The 27,424-nt window shown below is 37.2% G+C and overlaps 2 protein-coding genes across 3 annotated transcripts in view; one reads left to right on the forward strand and one right to left on the reverse strand.

The window, feature by feature from the left end:
* Positions 1-27,424, reverse strand: part of LOC129752017 (cell division cycle and apoptosis regulator protein 1-like) — a 57,330-nt gene that overhangs the window by 26,977 nt on the left and 2,929 nt on the right. The gene's annotated exons all lie outside the window — the stretch shown is intronic.
* On the forward strand, positions 9,079-11,125 carry LOC129752052 (uncharacterized). 2 transcript variants are annotated; one of them, XR_008738844.1, is made up of 3 exons: positions 9,079-9,309; positions 10,500-10,714; positions 10,848-11,125. XR_008738844.1 is itself a non-coding variant. In XM_055747847.1 (3 exons), the coding sequence occupies exons 1-3, from the start codon at positions 9,109-9,111 to the stop codon at positions 10,898-10,900; spliced, it is 414 nt and encodes a 137-aa protein (XP_055603822.1). In that variant the 5' UTR covers positions 9,079-9,108; the 3' UTR covers positions 10,901-11,125. The 2 variants fall into 2 exon arrangements, 1 of the variants encoding a protein (XP_055603822.1); XM_055747847.1 differs by having other exon boundaries at positions 10,555-10,714.

The raw sequence follows: 27,424 nt of genomic DNA on the forward strand, positions 1-27,424 counted from the left end.
AAAATATGCTTAGAATGCTGCTTCTATTCCATTTGAATGTTTAGGTAAGGCCAAACTTGTTTTAATGTCAAACATGTAGAAAAATCTCACCTCGGAATACGGTATTACAGAAAAAATAAAAATATATGTTAAACGAACCTGGTTAATATTCTTCAGCTACTCAACCTTCATAAATCTTTCCATTATCCCTCGAACCATTTGACTCCACGAATTGTACAGAAAGCCAATTTGACCCGAAGAAGCGGATCCTTGAGGCATGCAACAACGTCTCGATATGAATCGGATGTCGACTCTATCTTGTCATTTTGAACACCTTCAACAAACTTTTTCTGTGTGGAGTGATTACTATATTGCTCGCTGAGCAACGCTCACGTTCTCTAACCAACGGTGAGCGCAAAACTTTAACGGAAACACGTTATTTTTAGAATACTGTTTATCTATACACCGAAAAAACTTTTCACATGAACGCTACGTGAAAATGTACATGGATTTTTGCCACCATGAGAATCACGTGGAACCTACGTGAATTTCAAGTAGCAAACAGAGCTCGCACAGCAAGCAGAATTCACGTAATTTTCATATGAGTTGTATGTGAAAATAACGTACAGCGGATGTAGAAAGGTATTCGTTCAGCTACATGCGATTCACGTAGATTTTATTGAAATATGAAGGTAGTGAGTTTCTTTTCAGTATAAAAATTTTTGTTTCGAATTAGCAGAGGCATTTTATTATTTCGATAAATTTAAAAACATAACACACTAACTTTTTAAAAATCACACAGCACTACATTTCACTTATTTTCATTAACATCAATATCGCCGGGAGATTTCCTTTTGATGTCTCTTCTTAGCCTTGCCTTTGCGTCCAAGCTGCTCAATTCCAAATCCTGTTTAAAAATGAAAAGATGTTTAAAACAACCACACAACAAAATTTTAATTACTTACGAAAAATCAGCTTCTCCATCACCACGTAATTCCTGTAACAGCAATCACAAACGATTGGATGGAGGCCATATTGAGTACTGTATCCTTTCGCTTAGATCTACGTGAATAAGCTATTCACAGCTACGTGAACGTCACATAGAATGCACCAAACCCTTTTGTACTTGGTGGATCACTGGATTTTCACGTGAATCAAATGTGACCTTGGTTGTGACAGCAAACGGTTATGTGAATTTCACGTAAGGATCATGCGAGTTTGTATTAGCTTGTAAGTGATTCACGTAAGTCGAGCAAAAATTCACGTAATGAGCGCCTACGTGAAAATCCAGGTGAATTTAACGTTTTCTTTTCGGATGAGTGTATATATAGTGAGCAACGTACACTGAAGTAAATTTTTAAGCAGATAATAAACTATGACGTTTCAATTTCGTCAAATAAAATCAGGATCATTATTTTTTCCCTGATTGGTGGCAAAATTCCCTGATGTTCCCTGATGCAAATTGAATTCCATGATTTTCCAGGTTTTTCCAGGTAGTCGACACCCTGAGTCTTGTAAGCGGTCACCATCGTTTGAAATTTTTCGGAGACGGTCACAACACATCTCTCTTGATTATCATGGAATGCGCTATCGTTTGATCGGAGAGCAAAAAATGTCAAATGATATTTCGGATATTTGTACTGCCGTTGGAAGCATAATTGTCACAAAAAGGCAAAGCGAGAAAAACGCAATTAAAGTTTCACTAAAACATTTTGCTGTTATCGCATAGTTTCGCAACTTTGGTTGACTTCAATGCCGTAGATCTCTAAAGTATACTATTACCATATGAGCCTCGATCAAATTTTTCGAAAATGAACTGTTTTTTTCAATGAAAACCCTTGTGTGACATTTATGCCGCGAAATTCTATGAATAGTCGAAAAATGGACGCATATTTGTCACACCACGAACATTTTCTCAGTAGTTGTTTGGTTTGGAATTTCGTGCGTGGCTCTTGTGTTTTATTCGTAAATGGAAGCTTAAATTGAAAAAAATCAGGTCTGAATCGGATTATTCGAAAGCGTACATTATTTGGTGACAAACATGAAGTTTTTAACGCGTTCGATCAATAAAACGGCACGGGGAGCCATTTGCGGCAGCTCACTCACTATACAGGAAGCAACATTTCTTCAACAAACTGTAAGCTGCCGCGCTGAAAATGTCGCAACCGCGAGAGTAACGATACCAGAAGAGAACAATCAATCCGTTTGAAGTGAATACGGTCCTGGAACAAGTTCCGGATGAAGTAACTCTGGCGGCATACTTCGTAAACATTAAAAAACATACATCTCCGGTATTTTGCGAGATGTTTCCAAATAAAAAGTCAAAGCAAAACCAAAGAAGAAATGGTCTGCTAAAACCACCGAAAATCACTTATGGCCATCCTGGACAATTTTGGATTACAGTTCTACGGCGCCGGAAGAGTAATATTTGACTAATGTTGTGAAGTGGGTTTCGTTTACATGCACTCTTCCAAGCGCCAGCAACGAACCCGAAGCAGTTTGCAGAGTTTTTCTTGCACATACTGGGATGTCGCGAAAACAGTGACCCTTCCCCCTCTTTATATTTCCATGATCCCCTCGCGACTATCAAGGACACGTAGGGGAGATGGGGGCATAATGGCCACCTTAAGGAAAACGGTTATTTAACCATAGAAAATAGCTATAATATGGAGGTTACATTATTGTTTCGTGTTCAGACACTTGAAAAGCCTATTCCCTAACGGGCTGGAACGTGAAAAACTAGATGAAAACGTTAAAAAATGCATTTTAAAAAATTTTGCCAAAAGCTGAAAACCAGCCACTGTGGAGGCATAATGAGAACCCCCCCCTGAGGCAGTATGGGCACCATTAATCAGAGTAAGATGTGCGTTTTTGCCGGGGAATCTAGCAGCGAATTCAATTCGATGAAGTCAGGTGAGTCGTAGATTCATCAAACAAAGCAATAACAAAATAATCTAGGTCTGTTTGTAGAATACAAACAATTCACGCACGCTCTTACATTAAGTGCTTTGTTCGGAGGATGATGCTACTAGCCGTATAATGTAACAATAAAAAAATCGATCATGAATTGTGAATGGAAAAAAATCACCTCGAACAGAAATCTAACTCTAGTCTTTTGATTACCTCTCCGACACCTTACCAATAGGCTAAATTGTCGGATGAAAATTAGTCAAGGTGTGGCGCTATAAATCAATTTTAATTCGCTGCTAGATTCTACGGCAGAAAATGCTCATTATGCCTCGATAATATGGTGCTCTATATGCCCCTAGTCAACAAATTTAAGTAAAAACGTGTTTTAAAATTGATAAAAGTGAAAAATCAAAAATTTTATGATGGTAAAAATTGAGAAACAATGTGTACATCATGTTGCAGTGCGTACATTATAGATCCAGGTTATTTTAAGATCATAAGAGCTTATTTCGTGGTGCTCAAAAATTATAATATTTTCGTAACTTGAGAACCAAGCTAGTTTTTTTTTAAATATCTCTGTAAAGATGATAAGGAGATTCCTTTTTTTGTGAAAAATTAATACTATAGGAAGTACGAAACAAATCCTCATGAAAATTTATTTAAGAAAATACGCACTTTCGTAGAAAAGCGTAGTTCTCATTATGCCTCGGGTGCTCATTATGCCCTCATCTCCCCTATGCCAAGTTTGGGGAAAATCTTTTTAGACGTTCCGAAGTTATAATACATTCATTTATAGAGTGTGACAAATATGCGTCCAATCGTCTCAGTGTGACAGTTATGCGTCCATTTGTCCCAGTGTGACAAATTGACTTTGAATTTTTCTCGAAATTTCTAGAACAAACTTTATGTTTCGACAAAGAATTTCATTAAAACATATCAAATTATCACGATTGGCATCAAAAAGTCAAAAACGTCGAAATGTCACATGTGACAATTATGCGTCCAACGGGAGTGTAGTGGTTAGTCATTTGACTATCATTCTATGCGTTGCAAATCAATCATTCCACATTGTTCGACCAACACATCCAAACACGCCCGGCCCTGTTCAGCAGCGGATATTTTTTACGCAGGAGAGAGTGAACAGAAAGGATTACCTTCGTTTATTGAGCCTATACTTTCTGCTGCGTGAAAGGGACAGGCGACGTCATAAACTGTCGGGAATTTTGGTCGTTTGACCATCAAATCATCGTTCTCGTGTACCATGACACGAAATTTCATTCGACAATCACGCATAGGGGAATGCGTGACCAGGGCTTGGTAAGGGATCACATTCTGACTGTGGCTGATGTCATGCTGAAGCAACTAGCAACGCAACGCGTTCCAATAAGAAAGCGTTGCATCGCATTGGGATGTCATGCTGGCGCGACATGTCGCTTTAAAATTCCCTACAAATCATCACTTCTTTACATCTGATAATGCTTTGAATCGTCTCCTTTCTTTCGGGAACCGTCAAAAATTTATCAGATCATGCTCGGATTGCAAGAATGCCGAAATTTGAACCAACAAAATTCCTTGTTTTTTTTTGCGGGAACCAAGAATTTATGAAAATTTTCTTGTCGATTCTGATATTATTTAGTTTATTATCACAAATTTGGACGGATCTTCGAATTATTGTGGTTAAAACCCGAAATCACTGTTTTGAAACGAGAAAAAACAATATTCCCATTGGATTTCCTACTTGTCGCGCTACAAAACACCCTGGCATCAGGTTTGTCGCGCTTTCCAATGCGCTCAGCATTACACACTAATTTATTGGATTCAAAGCAATAATATTTTTTTTCAGAGCTTGCTGACAATGTCGCTTGGAGCTTACAGCGATTCACCAAAAAAAGCAATTAGAATTGGTGATAGAAAAAAAAGTTAATTTTTATGAGAAATCATCAATCAATGTGGCGATTAACGGTGTATTGTATTTATTATAATAAATTAATCACAGGTTGTATCTTTTATTATTCAGAAAAACAGTCTTAGGTTATGGAGCTAAGTAGGCCTTGCTCGAGTGCAGTCGCGTTTGTTTTCGACGGTCGCGTTTTGCTTCGTTATTCCACGATTTTTTTTCCTTTCCTGAAATAAGAGGTTTCTCGAGAACGGCGTTCGTCTATAATATGCATTTTTTCCACGATGCTCATTGTTAAGTTGTGAAAAATGCCTTTAAATGGAGATGGAGTTGGATATGATATAATGTGAAATGCAGAAACGGAAAGTTGAAAGTGCAAAAAATGGACGCAAAATGGAAAGTGAAAAAATGGATGTTTGGTAGAACGGGTGTAAATTTGTTCATTCTTGCTGATCATTATGGTGTAACGCAAATCAAAATTTGATATTTAGAATCGATTAAGCAACCTGCAGTTTAAAAAGTGTTTATATTGAATGGTTAGTTCAATTTGTTCATTTTTGGTGCTGGGCGGAGGGGGGAAGAGTGTGGGTGGAATTGAATAAGTAGCGGCGGCCAGATGTGAGTTTGATATGCTCCAGGAGGAGATTCAACAAGAAAAACGCTGAATGCAAACCATGGAGGCCTACTAGCATGCCGCAAAACCATGAACAACAGCACCACAGCTAAGTTAATTTTGTATATCAACTTTTTCTCTCAACTTATGATCTTTATAATCTATTTATTCTTAAGGCACGATTCTGTCAGTAGGTTTCATCGTAAAGCGGGAGGAAAGTACCTATGTTTCGAATGAAAAAACCTGTATGTGTGGTGTGGGCTAGCTTTCTGCGAAATCGTTCAGCGGCTACTTTGATTGCTGTCTAGTTCTTACTGTTACGCCGGGAAAGGTTTTTTTTTTAATTTTTTTTTTTTAATTGAATTATTGGTTCTGGGTGAAAAGCTTATTTTATTTTTGCTTTTTCTAAACTTAGGAAATTTAAATAATACGTTTGATAATTTCGTAAACTTATTACATCACAAGACTTTCATTTCGATGTGTGAAGAATCCAAAACGTGAAAAAGCATGTAACAATGAAAGTTCCAAGTGATTGAGCTGAAACAAATGTCAATTTCTTCTTTTGTCGACCCCCCCTTCGAAATTTCCAAAAAACCCTGAAGGGGGGAATGAATAAATAAAGTGTGAAGTTTCTTATGTAAATTTCGAGAAGAAAATTAGATATCCAAAAGATTACAAGACCAAAATACAATTTTTTGAAAATGGAAGTTTTTTCACCTTTTGGATTTTTGATTTTTTTAGTTATTCGATAAAAAATTACTTGATTTATAGGTTTTGTGCAATGATATAGTATTCAATTTTGTTGCATACAAGATTTCATGCAATTTATTCCAATTTATTTGTTTTTCGCATTATTTTTAATCGTCCCCCCCCCCAATGTTCCAAATCCGAGTGACAAAAGAAGGATTTGAAATTTGTTCCGGCCTAATTCGTGATCAATGATTTGACTATTTTTAATTATTCTCTAATAATAATAAGAGAAAAAAAGCAACATTTAAAATCAACACCTATCCAGATACCAAGTTAACTTACCAGAAACGAAAATTCCCTCTATTTTTTTTACAAAAATTCAAATTCATGCTTATCGTTAGAATTATTTACACTATACGCAAATTTCTCAATTGGACTTGAAAGGTTAATAAGGTATTTCGGCAATTTTGTCCAAGAATAAGAAAAAGTAGTTATTCGATAAAATTAGATTAGGCTTTCAGATTCACGGAGTAGTAACCATTGGCGATGTAGAATTCTTTCTACTGAGCCACGCCAGCAATCAAGGAATTTTAAATGCATGTTATTAATCCCATAATTGAGGTATAAAGCTTTAAAAAAAAGTTTGACTACTTTGTTTTAGAATAATAATTGTTTTTGAACATTGTTGCATTTTGATTTAAGGTGGATGTGAGTAGTCAATCAAGCTAAGCTAAGCTAAAATTAGATTAGGCTTTCAGATCCAGCAGTTGAAATCCTCTATTAGTTCATGAAAATGTTGCCACAATCACATACGTTTAAAACAAAATAAACTGTTTGTTATTGATCTTGCTAACCGATAGCCTTTTTTATTCATCCTGCTGCTTTACAAGAGATGAAGATATCAAATGCGAAATCGCTCTCCCGAAAAACACGGCTCAAATTGCCCTTCTCCAAAGGACGACTTGGAATATTGTAATTTAATGAAAAATCTTTTTAATTAAAATTTTACAAATGATTTTTAAAAATAGACATTCTATAGTCTCTTCAGTTTTTTGTTAGGAACACTTTTTATCATACGTCACATTGAAATTTTTTGACAATTTTAATATCTTTTGATATTTCTTTTAAACGAGGCCAAGATTAGTTAGAACAGCATATTGCAAACCAATTCCAATAAAATAATCGTAAAACTAATGAATTATTTTGAGCATGGTAAATGAATAATGAATCAGTATTTGGATATGGTTCTGATTAAGATTGATTTATGAAATATTATTCTTTCCTTGAATTGTAAAAGAAAGAATACATTGCATTTAAATTCATTTTTCAAGATAACCAGACTATTGATTTTGTATATTGAACTTTATGAATTTTGAATTCGTTTCCTCTGATTTAGTGTTTTTTTTTATAATAATTTAATTTTGGCTTTTTCGGTCTTGGATGTAGATCAAAAAAAGATGGTTTTTGAAATACCCTTTTTTTATTGTTATAAATTAGGTGGCATTTAATGGATTAGACCGTAATTGTTCCAAAGAAAGATGTGTGGATTATAATGATAAATTATAGCTCCATAGGATTCTAAATTGATACAAATCAATAAAATAAATTGCATTAAAGTGTTATCTTATCAACGTTGTATTTATTAATCGTTTTTAACTTTCCTATATCTGTTACTAAAAGGAGGTTTGCATGGTATTAAAATTTTTAATCCAATAATAAAAATGCTCTTACAAATTAAGCACTATTTGGAGTTGGTTTCAATAAGTATAGGGATAAGCTACACAATTTTTCGTTGTTAGAAAAAATAACCTTAGTAAGATTTCCAAATTTGATTGAATTAACTGACACTCTCTGAAAATAAAAATCTCATCGTTTACAAAATTCGCCTCAATAGGAGAAAATAGGAGTTTCAATAGGAAACTTAGGAATTTGAGGAGCATAGGAGCGTAGGCTTTAGTGGCTACGTCGCTTACCAAGGTGACAGTCCATGCCACATTACCTTGACCCCCAAACACTCAGCGTGAGATTTGTGGAGGGATGGCGTACAGTCGGTCTCCGCAAAACAAATCATCACATGTGCTGCACTTCCCTTCCTCCTATCGACTACATGGACTTGGCCGGCGTCGTTATTGGTTCATTTTAAAGTAGGAGATCCTCAAAAGTGTGCAGTGAGATTGTGATGCTTGTTCCCAGCACCTTTCATTTGGTTCATTGTGCAACATTGATTATCTCGAACCAATCACGGAGTGCAACCATTATGCCATTGGCCATGGGGCCGCAGGTGGACCGTAGTTGATAGCAAGCTCAAGCTCAAGCTCAAGCTCAAGGTTGTATCTTTTATTATTCATTTTTCTTGTATTTTTCAGATTCGGATACAAAATAGGGGCCGGAGGAGCTTTTCGCGACGATTATTGCTTCTCGGAATCGGAACATTTTTTCTGCTAAGGAACTGTTGGACAAAACAAATAAATTAAAGTATAATTATGAATGTCTGATTGGTTAAAATTGATTTAAATAAATACATCCTTTAAAAAAAAATCATTGTTATTGTCTCGAATACAAAAAATATCACAGAAAAATGACTTTTACAGAAAAATTTGGATGACCTGAGCTTACACTTACAATCCACATGCTCGATCACTTTCAATTCACTTGACCGCTCACTTAAGAAAATTTTCACTTAACGGTCACTTAAAATTCAAATGAATTTACGTATGGCGAAAATTCACTCCAGATGTCACTTATATTTTAAGTGAAAATTATTTTCGGTGCAGGTCTGCGCTTTCTCCATCACGCAGCGAAAAGTAGTACCATTGAAATTAAAAATACACATCTTTGATTCAAAAACCTTGTGTACATTGAAACAAAATCCAATTTCCTTGATTTGAGTAAATTTTATATTGAACCGAACTATTTTTCGTTTAAAGCAAAGTTCCAAGTTTTAAAATCAAAATATTAAATTTGAATTCAAAGAATTTATTTTTTGACGCAGTATCAATGTAAAAATTCATTGATTTAGATGATTTTTTTTTTGAATCTAAGTATTTTTTCGTCATGTAGTCGACACAGCTTCTGTTTGGCGGAAAAGTTTTTGCAACAACCAGTCAGACCTATTTATTTCAGCGGAATCTTCCTGCCGGGCAACCCCAGACAGCACGGTGAGATCCGGCGTAGGAAAGTTTCGACAGCTATGAAAGGGCAAACGATAGTGGACTCCAAGGTTGTAACAATCCCTTATGTTACAGCCCGCTCAGTCACAAGGACTCTTCAATAGGACACCCAGGGTCGGCTCACTAGCCCAAGTGAAAACTCAGAGTTAGAGTGCCAGAACCAAATCATTTTATTTCCTGAACTCTCTTGTTGGCACTTTCCCTGATTCCCTAATCTGGCCTAAGTTCCCTACTTCTCAAATTACAATCGACTTACGGTTTAGTGTGTGGTGTGTCGTGTGAGGGCCCGTCGATGCGCGCTGCTGCTTGCCTTGGCTCTCCGCTGCTTGGTCTAGTACCACCGTCCGTGGTCACCGCGGGTAAGACCACCCACTCTGCTGGGGAATCCGGTACCTCGGTGCCAAACTCCAGACTTCAGAGGGATATGTGTGCACCGATTCCACAACCACGGCACCTCATGGATCCTCCAACGGCCTTGGTCCTGTGACAGTCGACTCGGTTTACCAGCTCGATTCTGCCCGATAGAAGGATTCCCGGTTCCTAGTCTCCAGTCCCTTCTGATTCCGTTCCTGAACCCGATAGACCTTGGCGCTATCGCGGTCCCAGTCTCAACCTCGTGGAATAGCCAACACGGGGAACAGGTCACTCAACCCGAATTCGGTCAATTTGGGTAGTTTTTCCGGCTGAGCCCGATAGTAATTGGCGCTATCGTGGTTTCAGCCTCTCGACACTCGGATTATCGCGACGGGTAAAGACGTCCCGTTTAACCGCGCGAGACACTTTTAAAAGTTGTACTTTTTGCACTGCAGCTCAGATATTTGGGTCTTAGCTGCCTCGAGGTCTCGATCCAAGTGGAAGAGGAAGTTGCTCAACGCAATTTTCCCTCCTCCTGGATTTTCCTCCCGACTCGTCTAAATTGCTTTTAGACGACTCCTGGAGTTTTCAGGGGTGTGTTTTGTAAGTGTTGTGTTGTAAAAGGCTGTTAACAATTCCTGTTCAGTGTATTGTGTTTTTTTTTTAATTGTGCCGTTCTCCTACTAAGTTTGTAGCTACTCTCTTGAAATTTCACTTTTTTTATTTATTTAATTATTTATAGAATTTTTACTTACGGTTTTAATTTGTATATATGCTGTGAAATTTCCTTAAAACTACCCTATACTCCTAACAAAATAAATGATTTGGTCAGCTCCCCAGGGTGCCCCTTTGCTAGCGTGGCCGTAACATAGTGAACGGTCACAAGGTAGGTCTTTCAAAATCAATTTAATTTTAAATAACAACATAACAAACTTTTTTAGGGCAATCTTTCATCCAACCAATTTGAAGAGGTAACTGTACTGACTGTTCCAGTCCTCCGGCTAAGCGGTTGCAATCGGTTCCGATCCGGTCTAAGGAGACACGACGGCTGGCGCCGAAACCCTTTGGTCGAAACAACTGTCCACCAACAAATATCGTTCAGTAAGTACTATTTCCATGTTATGTATGTAAAATTTTTTTTTAATTGTTAGAATTATTTAGCTTAATGTCGTTTTTTGTGAGCTTTTTAGCATTTTTGTCATAATTTGTATTATGTTCTACTCTTTATTTACAGATGAACCGGTTCAAAAATTCAAACAAGGGAAGATCGATTATGTGAAGTGGTGAAAGGTAGAACATCTACTTACAGAGAAAAAAAAACTTACAGAGAAATAAAATATTTTAAAGCATAATTGATTTCTTTTTATTTCCAATAGGACGAAAATTAATAAGTAGTACTAGAATTTTTGCGAACAAAAAATAGAAATGAAGAACGATTTTTTTTAAATTGAAATCCAAATGCCGTTGAATTAAAGGAAAATTACATAAAATCAAACGAAAAGGTTTTTGAATCAAAAGCATTTTGTTTTTTGGAACAAAGAAAAAGTTTTGATTCAAAGGAAAGCATTTCTTCGAAACAGAAGAAAATGCATTTGAATCAAAGACATTTTTATTTGTCCCAAAATCAAAGGAAAAAATCCTTTGTTTTTGCGGCACTTTCCTTTGAAACTAGTTTTTATTTTTCTGCGTGATGGAGATCAAATGAGAGCTGGTTTGTCGTGTGAACGCGTTGCGTTGCTAGTTGCTTCAGCATGACATCAGCCTGTGACTGCGTGAACGAACGAATGTGCGCCGATTGACTTTCACAGTCATAAGCAATAACCCAATCTCTGTCGATCCATGTAGCTGGAGAAATTCCAAGTGTACTTGTATAAATGTTTTTGATTATTCGTGTAACTGTCAGTTACCTGACAGTTGATTGACAGTTAAAAGTGTCAAAATTCTAAGTATTGGTGTGTTTTCAACCCTTCAACCGAAAAATGTCACACACACATTGTCAATTTATATTTTTTATGCATATTATACACAAATGAGATGTCACATATACTCCAGTACATTACTGGTTTAAAATCTAACGACTTTTTACATGGTGGTGTTAGAGATAGGATGTTCATCATCATGCTTCAAGTCACCGCCAGTCAGATTACAACGAAATCGCAACGCAGCAACACGGCCTATCCAACTTAAGCAGAAGTGGAAGGAATCGACCGCAAACAGCTTAGTCACAGAGAACTGCCATCAGGAGAACTTTTTCAGGTATAATTTTTCATTTATTTTACATTCCAGTATCTTATTTTTTGCATGTTTTATTGCAGGAGAATTCAATCAATCTTTTCCCTTGACTGCCAACACGAGTGTACCTAATGGTTATACTGCAGCTTTCTAATCGCACCATGGTTTCACGTCGTGGCAACTGTAAGTGCCCCGAACGCCACAAGAACGACCAGGATGAGCACCTGAGGTCAGATAGAAGAGGACCGACTGAATCGAGGCGATTGCAGCATGCAGTTCATGAAAGTGATATGAAGTGATTTTTTTAATTAAGGAAGCGAAGCGGATTGTTTAATTTATATAGTGCATTAGAAAACAGAATTGTAAATAAAATAAACAAAGAATCATTTTTTTTCATTTAATTTGTTTTCCGAAAATTTCCATGGAGTACATTTTCGATTTGGAACGCACACATACACCCACACATCCTCGTGTATGCACCCACACATACGCATTTGTTTACCATACCAATACAATCAAACATAACAAACGTCAACGAAAGCTGTCGTTCTGAACCCAGAATGTCATTTCTACTGTATCGGTTGGGCCATTTTCCACTAGAAAACAATGGGACGGCTAGTAGGCGGCAAGTAGAATTCCTACTAATCTTTCTAGTGGTCCTACTATGCTTTTTATTGACCGGGAAGCATTCAGTTGAATGCGAAACGGTCGCAGTCATTCTGCCGTTTCTTGACTGCTTGTATGGTATCAGGCGCGGATCTAGAGATTGCTCTTAGGGGGGGTGATTTAATAAATTTTCAAAAAATATGGCCAAAATTTTTTGAGTGATTGGAATAACTAAAAACTGTGACAGGAAAAATTTTGATGATAAAGATGAAGAGAATTCAGCAGCATGTAAATAATGTGAATATGACAATTTAACAAAAAAGTCCAATGAATTCTGTACATCTGTTTGTGGCTGGCTTAGTCTTAGTCAAAACGCAGACAAATGTTTTTTTTTCACTGGTATGAAGCTGAATTTACATTTATTTATCTTGTTGGGGATATGGAATGACCATTTGTTGATTTTTATTAGATTAGAAATCCATAAGCAATTTAGTTTTAAAATTCGTACTTAATTTATTTTCAGTCAAAAATAAATCTGTTGGTATGATTTCAACTTAGTCAAATGAGCATCTCTGGTTGTATGGTTAAAACTATGTTTTATTTATTTTTAATCAACTACAATATTCGGGTAAAAAAGCCATTTACACAAGTTTCAATTATATTTAATCTAAATATTTTTTCTTTAGAGTTCCAATTTTAAACCGTATTTGCTCCATTACTTATTGAAACCCGTCAATGTATTTATTCAATAATTTTACATATTTTTCTCTTGAAGTTCCATTAAAATATCAATTTAAAGACGTGAATCAAAAAACCATCTAAAACAAATTAATATTTAATTAATTAACTCCACCAGTGAGGTAGAGTAGAACTATAAACAGTAGAAAACTCTTTAGAAGAAAAGAGATAGGTTATAGGAAATTGAGAAGATTGGACGAAGTACGAGAAGATGTCATTCTATTAACGACTTTTGCCGAAAACAGTCGTGGTCAGTGGTATATCCCGACACGAAAAATGAAACTCAGAACGACAGGATACGACACACAGGTGTTCTTTTCGACGGTCAATCAATTTATTATTTTAAATTTTCCGTTTGGTAGACAAGCAAATAGGTCGCTTGCAAATTCTTTTTTAGTACTTTACGCAATTTTTTCATCAGCTTTGAAGTTTAAAGAGAAACGAAGTTCGTACGGGATCAGCTAGTCGGTTAATAAAGAAAACCAATCTGCTGTCATGCTTAAGAAAATTCCTAAAAGAGTGAGGTTCAAGCTTTATCCTTTTCGCACGCCCGAAGCCAACAGTTATACATGCGCATACGCATTAATTCAAGGATATTTTTAAGCAGCTATTGAATTCTTATGCACGCGTAAAAATTATAATGTCTATGTTAAGATATTTTGACACATGGAAAAGTTATTTTTCATCTAGATTGAGTTAATAAATTTGTGATGATTTTAATGGTGATTTTTTTCCGCTTGGGGGGGGGGGGGGGGGGGGTGATCACCCCCATCACCCCCCCCCCCCCCCCCCCCCCCGTAGATCCGCGCATGTATGGTATACGCTGCCGCAGCTTTACGAGAGATGATTTTTTTAGTCCTTCATTCCATCGCTCCTCATTCATACCGAAGGTTGCAAACAGAGAATTTGAACGAATGGAAGCGGGACTGCGATTCTGCCAAGGTATAGGACATTTTTCGCTCTCAATTTTTCCCTCCGGTCGTGGCTCGTGCTGCTATCCCCTACCAACCAACAAGGTAAAGCGTATGGAATGTGTTGGTTCGGTTGGGTGGAAAGTTTGCATCACATTTGGAAAAAATGCTGAAGTAATTAAAGCCACTCTAGAACAAGCAATTTGATAATTTTAAACATGATCATTCTTTGCATAAACTAAAGCTTAGTTCTTTTAGAAATGAGATGCTGATAGCTCATTTCTTAGTAATCGGACATTCAAAACTTTTAAAGCATTATGTCTTGATGATGCATTTCTTCTTCCCCGCGGTGCCGGTTGGGGTGCGAGTAACCTAAGCGGAGATCGGGTACCCAACCCCGGTGGATGCTTTGGTCGCATGCAGACTGAGAAGGTGGCCGCACGCGTCTGTTCCCCAGGTTAGGGGCGGCGTGCAACAACAACCGAGCGTCTGTTCTCCAGGTCAGGGGCGGCTCAAACAGCGTCTGTCTTGCAGCAAGCGGCTGAATTTATGAAATGCGGCTCCCGCCAGCTAAGTCCAAGATGGCAGCCCCATCGCGGGATAGGGACTTTAGGCTAACAACCTACTGCTCCCGATTTGAAATTGTTACGGAATCCGAAAGAAATGACCGACCTGGAACTTTGGCGACGAATTTTAGCATGAAAACACGGACACGAATTGGAACTTGGAATGTTTTAACCCTTGCCCAACAAGGCAAACTGGAACAACTTACTAGAGAGGCTAGCCGCCTCAAGCTTGAAATTCTGGGACTGAGCGAAGTCCGTTGGCCTAATACTGGAGAACACAAGACACAATCCGGGCAAGTCCTGCTTTACTCTGGCATACGAGGAGAACATGCTACTCGGGAACGAGGAGTTGGTTTCCTGTTAAGCCCGCAGGCCTACGCGGCCCTCATTAGATGGGAACCGATAAACGAAAGAATAATCGTAGCCAGATTTAGAACACGGGTTAGAAACCTTACAATGGTCCAGTGTTATGCGCCAACTGACGTTGCCGACTTGCAGGAGAAAGAGCAGTTTTACAGTCAACTGAACAGCGTGGTTGAGAGAATTCCGAAGGGTGACATTCAAATCCATCTGGGCGACTTCAACGCAAAGATTGGCTCCGACAATCAGGACCTTGAGCGCATCATGGGGCGCCATGGCCTAGGACAGATGAGCGAAAACGGAGAACTGTTTGTAGAATTTTGTGGCAACAACAACATGGTGATCGGTGGATCGCTCTTCCCCCATCGACCAGCACATAAGGTCACTTGGGTATCCCGAGATGGCCGAACAGAAAATCAAATTGACCATATCTGCATCAGCCGAAAATGGAGAAGGAGCCTTCTTGATGTCCGCAACAAGCGAAGCGCAGACATTGCATCTGACCATCACCTCGTCCTTGGCGAGATACGACTGAGAGTTGCACGTGTCCAACGGCGCGAGGAGAAAGTCGGGTGTCGATACGACGTCCGCCGGTTGGAGAATCCAGAGGTGAAAAGGGCGTACGTTGAACAGCTAGAATCCCGAGCCTCGGAGCTGCCGACAGACGGAACAATCGAAGAACAGTGGTGTGGAATCAAGAATGCCTTTATCACGACGAGCCATGGTACTCTCGGTAAAGTTTGTGGAAGAAGGAGTGAATGGATGTCGGATGAAACTTGGAGGATGGTCGATGATCGGAGAAAGGCGAAAGTCGGAATTGAGCAGGCATGTACCGGGTCAGCCAAAGCAGCCGCCCGCTTACGATATGCGGAGCTGGAAAAGGCAGTTAAACGAGCTTGTAGACGAGACAAGAGAGCCTGGACAAACTCCCTAGCCGAAGAGGGAGAAAGAGCCGCCGCCAATGGAGATATCCGATTACTTTATGACATTTCTCGCCGCCTCAGTGGTGCAAGGACTAATGCAAAAATGCCGCTAAAAGACCGAGCAGGTCAGTTATTGACCGATCGAACAAATCAGCTCAAACGATGGACTGAGCACTTCGAACAACTCTTCCGAGTCACGAATAGCGATGGCCAACAGAACCCGCAGCTTGAAGCGCCAACAGTAAGCCGCATAAATGGCGTCAACTCGGAAGCGCCCTCGCTGGCTGAAATAGAAGCGGCAATCAAAAACATGAAATCCAACAAAGCACCTGGGATCGATTGCATCCCTGCTGAAATACTGAAAGCCGACCCTGCCCTATCAGCACAAATGTTGCACCGTCTTTTCGCTGACATCTGGGATACTGCAACATTCCCGGCCGACTGGATGCAGGGTATCCTCGTAAAGGTCCCGAAGAAAGGAGACCTGACAGAGTGCGGTAACTGGCGAGGCATAACGTTGATCTGTACAACCCTCAAAGTACTCTGCAAAGTGATTCTGAACAGGATCCAGGAGAAAATAGACGCTACACTCCGACGGCAACAAGCTGGATTCCGATCTCGACGATCATGTGTGGACCACATCACAACGCTACGAATCATACTGGAACAAATCAACGAATTCCAGGACTCTCTTCTGCTGGTGTTCGTTGATTTCGAAAAAGCATTCGACCGACTTAACCATGAAAACATCTGGGCGGCTCTAAGGCGACGAGGGGTCCCAGAGAAACTAGTCCATCTCATCGAAGCACAGTATGAGGCATTTTCGTGCAAGGTCTTGCACGACGGTGTCTTGTCCGAACCAATCCCGGTAACTGCTGGAGTGAGACAAGGATGTATTCTATCACCGCTACTTTTTCTAATCGTAATGGATGAGATTCTGATTGGATCGATTGACTGTGCACCGAACCGAGGATTGCCGTGGGATCCTTCAACAATGGAGCAACTGAACGACCTTGACCTGGCTGACGATATTGTTTTGCTCGCCCAAACACAACCAGATATGCAGAGCAAACTCGACGACCTCACCGAAAGTTCCAAGGCAGCAGGTCTCAAAGTCAATGTCGGAAAGACCAAGTCGATGGAGATCAACACAGGAAATCCCTCCAGTTTCATGGTAGCTGGGCAACAAGTTGAGAAAGTGGAGTGCTTCCAGTATCTTGGTAGCCAGATTACGCCTGATGGTGGTACCAGAAAAGACATCGAAACACGGATCAGAAAGGCCCGATTTGCGTTTGCGAGTCTCCGAAACATCTGGCGGTCACGCCAGATCTCTCTACGAACAAAAATCCGAATCTTCAACTCAAACGTCAAATCCGTATTGCTGTACGGGTGCGAAACTTGGTGCACATATGCGGTAACGACGCGAAAACTGCAAGTATTTGTAAACCGCTGCCTGCGGAATATCATCCGCGCTTGGTGGCCTGGCAACTGGATCTCGAATGAGGAACTACATCGCCGGTGTCATCAAAAGGCGCTAGAAATCGAGATTCGGGAACGTAAGTGGAGATGGATTGGGCACACGCTGCGAAGAGATGAAAACGAGATTTGCAGAGAGGCGCTAGATTGGAATCCAGAAGGTCATCGAAGAAGAGGCAGACCCAGAAATTCGTGGCGGCGAAGCCTAGCCGCTGAAATCCGAACTGTCGACGAGAATCTTGACTGGGACCAGGTGAAGACGCTGGCTCCGGATCGTCAACAGTGGAGGTCTTTTACCACGGCCCTATGCACCGGAGGATCGGCGCGGGATCATTAAGTAAGTAAGTAAGTATGCATTTCTGGAAGTGAAGTTAAAATATAACCATTAGATGTCTTTTTGGCCACCAAGTATCAGTGCAAAATTTGAGTTTATTTGGTTGATTCCATAATAAGCGCAACGCGTTTCAATTTTTTATGGAAATTTGTATGTAAGAAAAAAAAATGCATATTAAATCGTCCAGAAAATTCTAATTCACATTCGCATTCGCATAAACAGTCGCCTAAAACTTCGGTTGGCGCTACTCGTCAACTATCCGTTTTATGAAATAAAAGTCTATTGAATTGCACCATCTTCTTTTCTGGAAGATGTTACACTTCCTGACTTGTAATTTCAAAAGAAGCAAAGTCTTCCAATTCGTTGCCTCAGACTGTAGAATCTCTTAAACTGAAAAACTTGCTCCCACAGAATGTTGAAGGTGCCCTGGCCGAACCCTGCGGACTGTGAAGGGAGAGGGAAGGGTATCTTAGTCGCTTTAAGTGACTCACGTTTACTTAAACGGTAGATGCAGAGATCTCTACGATCCACCCATAAACGTGGGGAAGTTTAAGAAAGGGGGGAAGGTAAACCCTGGGAGATGCTAGGCCAGCATTACGGGTAATGAATTTGTCCTACACCTCCTATGCTCCTAAATTTTCCTGCTAAAACTCCTAGCTCTAATGAGGCTTCAATACAAAAAGTTTGAAAATTTAAAATGGTGAAAACTTGAGAAAACATAATTGTATGTATGTATGTATGTATGTATGGTTCCCCCATCGGTAGCAAGGTCCAGCCTATGTCTGTGTGGCTTGGCCTTCGAATTGCTTCTCAGGCTTCCACGGCCGATGGTTCGACGAAGGAAGGCATCCAATCTTCAGAGACCTACAATGGTTGGCAATCCACTCCGCTTGCAATAGTCTCTTCAGATTAACCTCAGATGCATTCCCTCTGAAATATTTAGTGCATTTAGTTATTTATACAATTAAACACATCTTACCTGTCGGCAACTTATGGGATTCAAACCCAAAAATTTTTTTGCCGATACCGGGAATCGAACCCAGTACGCCTGGGTTACCAGACTCGCGCCAGCCTATTAACTAGACCACATCAGCGCTAAAACTTGAGAAAACATAATTAAATAAAAAATGAAGACTTTTTTTAAACAAAATTAAAAAAGGACCCATTTCTGATTGATCCTCCTATACTTTTAAAGTTTTCTGACAGTGATGCAGTGAGTTGACTGATAGTGAGGCTTATTGACAACAATCTCGAGAATTGAATATAAATTATTGATAAATTTTGTAAAACGAATCAGTATTTTAATTGATATAAAGTAAGAAAACATTGATGAAACCTTCGAGAAAAAAAAACGAAAAATAGCTAAATGTATCGAAATCTTTTCCCTGATATACTATTCCCTGATATACTTAAAAAATTTCGAACTAAGTATTATTTTCTCATACATATTTATTACGAATCAGATTCTTTAAAATGTACTTAAACAAAATTGTAACGCTAAATGTAACGCTAAATGTATCGAAATCTTTTCCCTGATATACTATTCCCTGATATACTTAAAAAATTTCGAACTAAGTATTATTTTCTCATACATATTTATTACGAATCAGATTCTTTAAAATGTACTTAAACAAAATTGTAACGAATATATATCTTTCAAAATTTATAGTAGCACTTCTAACTAGCCTCAATTATATCATTTATTCTTACTCATCAGTAAAAAATAACATATTTTACAATCTCAAAAAAAGATTAGACAAAAAGATGAATAAAATAAGTTTTCAACAAAATCTTTGATGTTCCAATAATAATTTTTCTGTTTTGAAAAGAATATTCAACATAGAAGAAAAATTGCAACAAATGTTGAGGCAACCTTTCCAGTCAATAAAAACCATTTCATTTTGTAAAATAAAACATTAAAAAATAAGTTGAATTCTAACTAAGAAAAAATTCACGTCTTATCAACAAAGAAATTCTTTTCAATAGGTAAGATGTGAAAGTAGATTTTGAATACTTAACTTGGGAGCAACTTTCCGCCTCTTGATTAGCTCGCTCGCAATTGCTGACCGCCTGTCGGATTGGCCGTCGTTGACACTCCTAGCTTATGACCGTGGCCTGTATTGTAAATCCTTCCACACATTGCTCCACTTCAATCCCATTATCGGCATAATAACAATGAAAAGCACTCTATTTCTATCAGTTTTTGTTTCCTATCAAATTCACTGAAGAAAATTTGGACCTGGAAAAAACACGTCCTTTTCCTGTCGTTGACTCCTTTCGCCTTCCGATTTAGACAATTACAAAAATAGTTTAATAGTTTTATTTATGTATTAAAATAAAAAGATGCTCAACAAAATGCAGCTCAAATTAGACAAATTTTTAAAATTTGGTCCTAAGGTTGTAAGGTTATTATTATTATTTACAAATGGTTTTATTAAGGCATTTTACTTATAAAGTTTTTATGTGCCGAGGGTATTTTTCCTAACTTTGGGTTAGTAAGAGGGGGGCCGTAATCGTCGCGGCTACTCAACTGTTAGTTCAACTTAAGTTGTAAGGTTGCGGCCAACAAAATTGCATGTTTTCATCTGGTGTGAGTGAATTAGCCTTTAGTAATAATATTCATATCTAACAAAAAAAAAACTTATAACTAACATTGTTGCAAGATGCAACGAAAAGATAGACGGTTTTCCGATTTTATAACGTGTATTACAACTAGCGTTAAAAAATTCCTATCGAGAGAAATTATAATTATAAAATGATATAAGTATTTCGTTATTTTTTGTTGTGCATATTGTTGTTGTTTTTTACATGAATTTTTTTTGTAAATATTGATTATTTTAACTGTAGATATGATAGACTTACGTTTAGTGTCCCTTCAGTGTATCGTTACAGGATCGGATGTGGGAATACTGTAACAAGTTTTTAGGTTAACACTTTTTGTACTTCACCTTTGTTACCTGTTTCTTGTGTGTTTGGTACTTATTTTTTATATTAGACGCTTAAGGCACTCTTTTCTTTCTGTTTCCAGAACAGCAGCTGTAGCACAAATATCAAATTTTAATCTTATCTAGTCTAAACTGTGATTGCATATATCAAGCATTGCATGTATTTACTAACCTACGCTTACTATCCGTACTATTAGTTTGTAAGGATTACCACCGTACTATTAGATGTAAGATTCACAATAACCGCAATAGGCTTCACTTATTGCAAACTAGAACGTACTATTAGCTTTATTATATTATAAGTAGTAATAATTATCAAATTCTCGGGCGAACACGTTTCCTCAGTCGATAGTCTTCAGTTCACTCTTTCTCTATCCGCTATCACTGACGTTTCGTGCGGACAAGGTGTGATACAGAGGTACCTACCGTCGCTGTGGTTGAGTGTGTTGGTGCGGCGCGACCCAGTGCGAAAAAACGGTATAACACATGGTTGCGACAAACATTTCACCACTCTAGATCAGAGATGAGCAATTCGCGGCTCTCGAGACTCCAATGAGCGACCCGCGAAGCCTTCCCGAATTGAATTATTTTCTCAATTTTTTTTCTTGCGAAAGATCATTAGATATCATAAAATACCAGCTAATAAACCTGAAAGAGTTGATATGGCGATGACTTGTTCAACTATGTAATTTACGTGTTTCTGTTTTGATTTATCCCTCAATCATTCATATTGGGGACTTTTTTTTTAGAAATGTAACATTCAATGTGTTTTTCAAAGGGATAAGTGCAATAGCATTGTCAGAAACAAAATATTGGAGTTTTTTCTTATTTAAAATCAAATTTTCCTCATCTTTCTTGAACGTTTTCAAATTCAATGGAGAGTCAACAAAACGAAATTTAAAAAAATCGGAAGGATATCGATGTGCACATAATGATGATTTCCATATTTTTGTCAAAGATAAAATTGTATGATAAATTTTACTCAGCAGATCATTTTTTTTTTTTTTGAAAACATAATTATATCAAATTGGAAAAAATGCTAATTTTGTTGGTGATTGAATTAAAACTTAGCATAAAAATTGCCGAAAAAAAATTTACGTCCAAGAAAAAACCCCTTATTATAATTTTGTGTTTGATTCAAAAATCTGTGGAAATGTTCTCTGATGTTATACCAAACATTGATAAATTCAGTCTTTCCACTTGGTAAATAAGAATTCATATTCAAAACGTAAAGATATTTTCTTAAACAGGCCTTCTAAATCTTTCCCAGTAGCACTAAAATTTAATTTATAAAATCTGTTTAAAAATGTTAGAAAAAGCAATACTGAATGTAAACTCTCCTAAAATTTGCTTGGGAATCTGTGAAACTTTTGTTATTCCCAGTATTTCAGCAAATTTGATTGCATGTTAATATTAAAAATATTTTTCGCGAGTTGCAGAAAAAAAATCAGGGCTTCGTAGGGCCAATTTAAACTGTGCTTTTTTTTTGGAAATACGTACAGAAAACCGAAAATTAGATCAGTGAATTTGAATCACAAAAATAAAAAAATATATCTCTCGTTTTTAAGTTATTGCTGTGATATAGATACATAGCTCCAGAAACCTTTTAAATGAAAGTAATGAGTAGCTACCGCCAGTTTAGATAAAAATGATTATTATATGGAAACACGTTAAACGTGTTTGTGCATCGTACGTTTCAAGGGAAAAATGTGATGCAAATGATTTATATGTTTGGAAGAACGAATGTTTGCGAAGAAGTTAAAGTTAATTGAAAAAATATTTTTTCAAAGATTTGAAATAAATAACATTTATCTTTAAAAAAAATCGCTAAAAATTTATAATTATTACGATATAACTTTTTTTACCTAGCAAATCTTTTTGTTATTATCTACAGAGTTCGACGAATAAATGACGAGTGATATTTTATATTAATGCGGCCTGCCGAGAATATTTTGAAATAAAACTGGCCCGTTGGTTCAAAAGGTTGCTCGCCCTTGCTCTAGATTAAATTCAATTAATGAAATAAATGTAATATATTTGATTATGCCCTATCGAGTAATGATAGACCACTCCTGTAAATCTTGCCATAAAACAAGAAGCTAAAGCTCTTAACCGCAGACACCAGATACCCAGACTGACCACTGAAGGCTGATTTTGGCGCTTGTTCCGCAGCGCTATCTACGGGTTATCGTGAAACTAACGGCCACATACACAAAAGGAAAAATCTCGATATATCACCCACACATTTGCATTGTGCTATTTGTTTTTCTACATCTAGCGATGAATACGGTCGTCTTTGATTACCTACTTTTGATAGAAAAAAAAAATAACACAATATATTTCGAAAACCACTAAAGAACCGTTTTTGAATTGGAGCGCATTAACCAAATGTGGTTAGAATTCAACCATAAAGCTTATAAAAAATACATCGACTTCGACAGAAATGAAAATTGAATGAAAACTTGAGATTTTCTGCTCCACTTCCTTATTGCGTTGTGGTTGAAAAAATAGCCATTTTATGACATCTTTGGCTTCATTTGTGAAGATCACTTTCAACCGCAAGATTTCGTTAACCCCAAAACTTCCGTCAAGGGTAAGTTCAAGTTTCCCGAGTAGAAAAATAAAGTGACAAACCCAATTATTTGTAAATAGTTATAAAACGATCTAGGACTTGTTGAGAAAACGACAAATGACATCGTAAAACATTCTACTGTTTGTATATTGCAAAACTACAGTATATTGAATGTGGCTATAAATTATATTACTGTTTAGAACTGTTAAGTCAGTTGAATGTACGAGATTCTTACAAAACCTTACCTGGCCGAAATGCCGCATTTATAGAGGTTTACAAAAACTGAATAAAACAAAAGTAGAGGTGATATTTACAAAATTTGTAAAGCAATGTTTTGTTAACAGAAGAAGCTTAATGAAAATCGCAACAACGAAATATACCATTAAGTCACCAGCTACAACAAAAACCGGTGTCAGATTTTTATTTACTTTTTTCTCCAATTAATCCTAAAACTTCCCTTTCTATGAAAAATTTAGTCACATTCAAGAAATGTCTTCTTTTCAAAATATCTAACTAAACTTGGATATCGTACTAGCCCTTGTACCGCCCACTGGAAGAGGCAGTTGTGGAAAAAATATTTTTGGCTTCGAGATGATGCCTTTTTCGCAAATTTAGTACAATTTCTAACAAAGTGCGTTGGTTGACATGATGGTGATTCCTGACAAACAATCTCAATTATCCGAGTCTATTTAGTAAGAATAGCTTAGCTTTTCCTGTTCTGTTGTTAAGTTATTTTTTATTATTATGTTTTTAGTTAAATTTCGAACCATTTTTTGAATATCGTACGAGTAATTGATTCTATCCATGGGTAAAATAAAACAAACGTGAACTCGTCACATAAAAATCAAAACATTAAATGAATTCACTCACACAGCCATACGATATTTGACATTCCATAAAACGACAAGAAAATAAAAATGACTTTCGTTTGCATCAAGATAGCACTGTTCTTTTACCATTCAAAATTCGTTTTGGTGGTGTGGAAAAGCATTGAAATCGATATCTAAGTTTAGTTACAGCGAAGTTATTTCTTATTTACTGGGCATCGGTTAAGGAACATTAAAATGACCCTTATTCAAAATTATAGTTTTTTGAAGAATGGTTTCATTTAGTAAACTAATTACTTTCGAAATATGGTTTTAACAAAACTTTGAATCAAAGAATTTGGTTGAATGTCAAAGTTGAAAACATTTCGGAAGCAAAGAGAAATGAATTTGAAACATACATTTTGAAATATTCCAAATTCAATGCAGTTTTTCAACAATTTTTTTTCGAATAGAAGATGGGGAAAAAAGTCTAAAAGCATGATGGCTTTTAAGGTTAATTTTCCAGTCCAGTACAGAATTATGACAAAATATCGCATGAGCTTTCATTACGTCGTATGAAACAAAATGTAAACAAACAGTTTTATAACGAAAAAAAAAACAAAAATTGACTTAAATTAGTAGCAACTTCTTTCCATTTAGAATATTTGTAGCCTGGATAACATATTCTATATGTGAAATACAAATTTTAATGTTGTTTTGATAACTTTTGAAGCAATTTTCGGTGAATTATCAAGATGTTTCATACGGCGTAAAGAAAGCTCACGCGAGATGGTCATTACAGTTGTTTTTTGACATTTGTCACGCACATTTGAGCAGGGAAAAATACCCGGTCGACAAACACGGTCGTTTCTGGGGTTATTTTTTCAAAAATTATAAATTTTGGTGAACTACCAGCATTATATCACGAACACTTTCAGCGGCAATTAGGATAAAAGATCTTATCAATACATTCATCACATTTAAATATTATTCAATATATGTCAATAACTTATTTCACTCCTCAAACCTTTTTTTGCCAGGAATTTACCACATCGTGGCATTCTTCCCTACGACTCCTCAAACCTATCTAGGTACGAGCCAAAAAACAGTTAAGACAAATTAGAATTCAAGTTTTTCAAGGAGTTATGTATAGTTTGTCTTTTTGGTCGCAGTCAACTTTTTATATTAAGACGAACAATTCCGAACTCAATGAATTATTTATAACAGACATTATAATTTTCATACTGTTACTCAGCCAGATGAATTAATTTTGAAATCAAAACTGAATAGAAAAATTGATTGGACTAAGGACCGCTATAACGTTGCGTTTGTTTTTTTTCCATCTCAATCGATCAACAGTCATTGTTTGTATAACATTCATCTCTTATTATGATACAGTAAATTAAAGTAAACTGAATTAAAGTAAATCAAATGTTAATTACATTGAAGACAAATACGATAATGAAAATATTTGAGATAGAATTTCAAATACTGATAGGTGATTCAATAAAGACGGTTTTCATTTGGCTTGTTAATTATCAAGTGTAATTTTTTTTCTTGATGAAGCACAGTAGTTTCACGATGCCCCGACAGATGGCATATGATTCTGGGCGACTTGTAGTTGTATGGATTCAAGCGCCACTGATCAGTCTGGGTATCTGGTGTCTGCGTCTTAACTCAGTTCCGACACCCGACAGTTGCTATCAACCGCTTAACGCGACATCTCCCGGTCGCTAGAGGCAATAGCTAGGCTCTACCTTTCCCTGATTATTTGAGTTCCACAAGTGATCTCATTTAATTTTCTCGGCTAGCTATTTGGGATGCAAAAAGAGGCTGTGATAAAAAAAAATCTAATGCGTATCACTTGACAGTCCTTGAGAGGTGGACAAAGCACCACGAGCTAGGGAGTATGAAGCGCAATGCAACGCACACAACTGCTGGTGGCTTAGCCATCATTTGGCGCGACTTAACTTTGGGGGTGATAGCAAAAATTATCCATTACAAGATTCGGAACTCTTGCAGAAATCGACGGACAAAATGCAAAAGCACCATCATCAAATGCTGCGGCAGAAATGCAACTATTCAGTAAAACACGCTAAGGAAAAAAAACAATTTATATTACACGGTCGGAAATAACTAGCATTTTGAAGGTTCATTTGCACAACAAACACACTGAGATCTTTCTCTACGAGGTCTTGGCTTTCCAAAATTAGCACGATTTTTCGGTATCAGAGTCGTCGCTATTCAAAGCTTTTTTTACTTGGGGCCGTTCAGATACCACGTGGATAGAAAAATGCGATTTTAGACCCCCTCCTTCCTCTGCGTGGATAAGCGTGGAAGTTTGGCAAACCCTAAACCCGTCCTCGGATGTCCACGTGGACACACTGCAAAAAATCCACACATCAGGAATATGTGTTAGCCTTATAGATTTTTGCAATGTGATTTCCATTTGGAAAATACGAGCCCACAAATATAGAATTCAAGCTTATAACTTTTATATGCGTCACATAAGAGTTATGAAATCCCACACTTAAATATTATAAGCCTGCATTCTACTCAAACGCTTGCCTACTTTGAGGCGTTTTTGTACTTGCCTACTCAAAGGCGATTTTTTTTTTGTTCGAAAGTTTTTCGGACGAAAAACGAAATTAAATGGTTTCAGTTATTGATACATTTTGAAAATATTTATTTTTAATTCCACATCATAACGACGTCAAAGACTACAGATCTTTCAGATCAGGCGGCCCGTTTGCTTCACTATGTCCAATATATTCGGCTGGAACACGGGATTACAGCTTCGGCGGACACCAGACTCCTGGTTCTGCAAAATAAAAAAAAACTATTTTCATGCATGCTAGAAATCATTAATTGATTATCTTACCTTCTTCTCACGACATCTGCTCCTTAGATTTCCTTGTCATGCAGCAGTAAGCTTCCTACGGGAGATTAGAAAAGATCTATATAAATGCATTGTTATTTTCTTGATTGAGTATTACTCACCTAATCATTGTGTTTTAGTTGGAACTGGAACGGCACACTCCATGGTGGCTATTGCGAACGCGTGAAAATTTTCAAAGACGAAAATCATAGAATTTATGTGTCAATAACATATACATTTCATGTTTTGAATGTAAATTTTATGTGTGGCTCATGATTATCATATAAAGCATATGAAATCGAAGTGTAGAACAATTCGGAAGACTTATGTGTGGGGGAAACATAAATCCGAAGTGTAGATTTTTTGCAGTTCAGGTTTGAATTTTTTTTTTCTAAATCTCATTTGACATTAAGAAAACACTACTTTCTGCTTTTTGGTTATAGAAATGGGTGGTTTTGAAAAAA

The sequence above is a fragment of the Uranotaenia lowii genome, chromosome 1, assembly GCF_029784155.1.
Source record: "Uranotaenia lowii strain MFRU-FL chromosome 1, ASM2978415v1, whole genome shotgun sequence".
NCBI lineage: Eukaryota > Metazoa > Arthropoda > Insecta > Diptera > Culicidae > Uranotaenia > Uranotaenia lowii.

Excerpts from the sequence above, each read along its gene's own strand:
- LOC129752052 (XM_055747847.1), top strand. The coding sequence starts at position 9,109 with ATGATTTTTTTTTTGAATCTAAGTATTTTTTCGTCATGTAGTCGACAC. Across the intron at positions 9,310-10,554 it reads AAACGATAGTGGACTCCAAG|GGCAATCTTTCATCCAACCA; the intron begins GTTGTAACAATC and ends AAACTTTTTTAG. Across the intron at positions 10,715-10,847 it reads CCACCAACAAATATCGTTCA|ATGAACCGGTTCAAAAATTC; the intron begins GTAAGTACTATT and ends CTTTATTTACAG.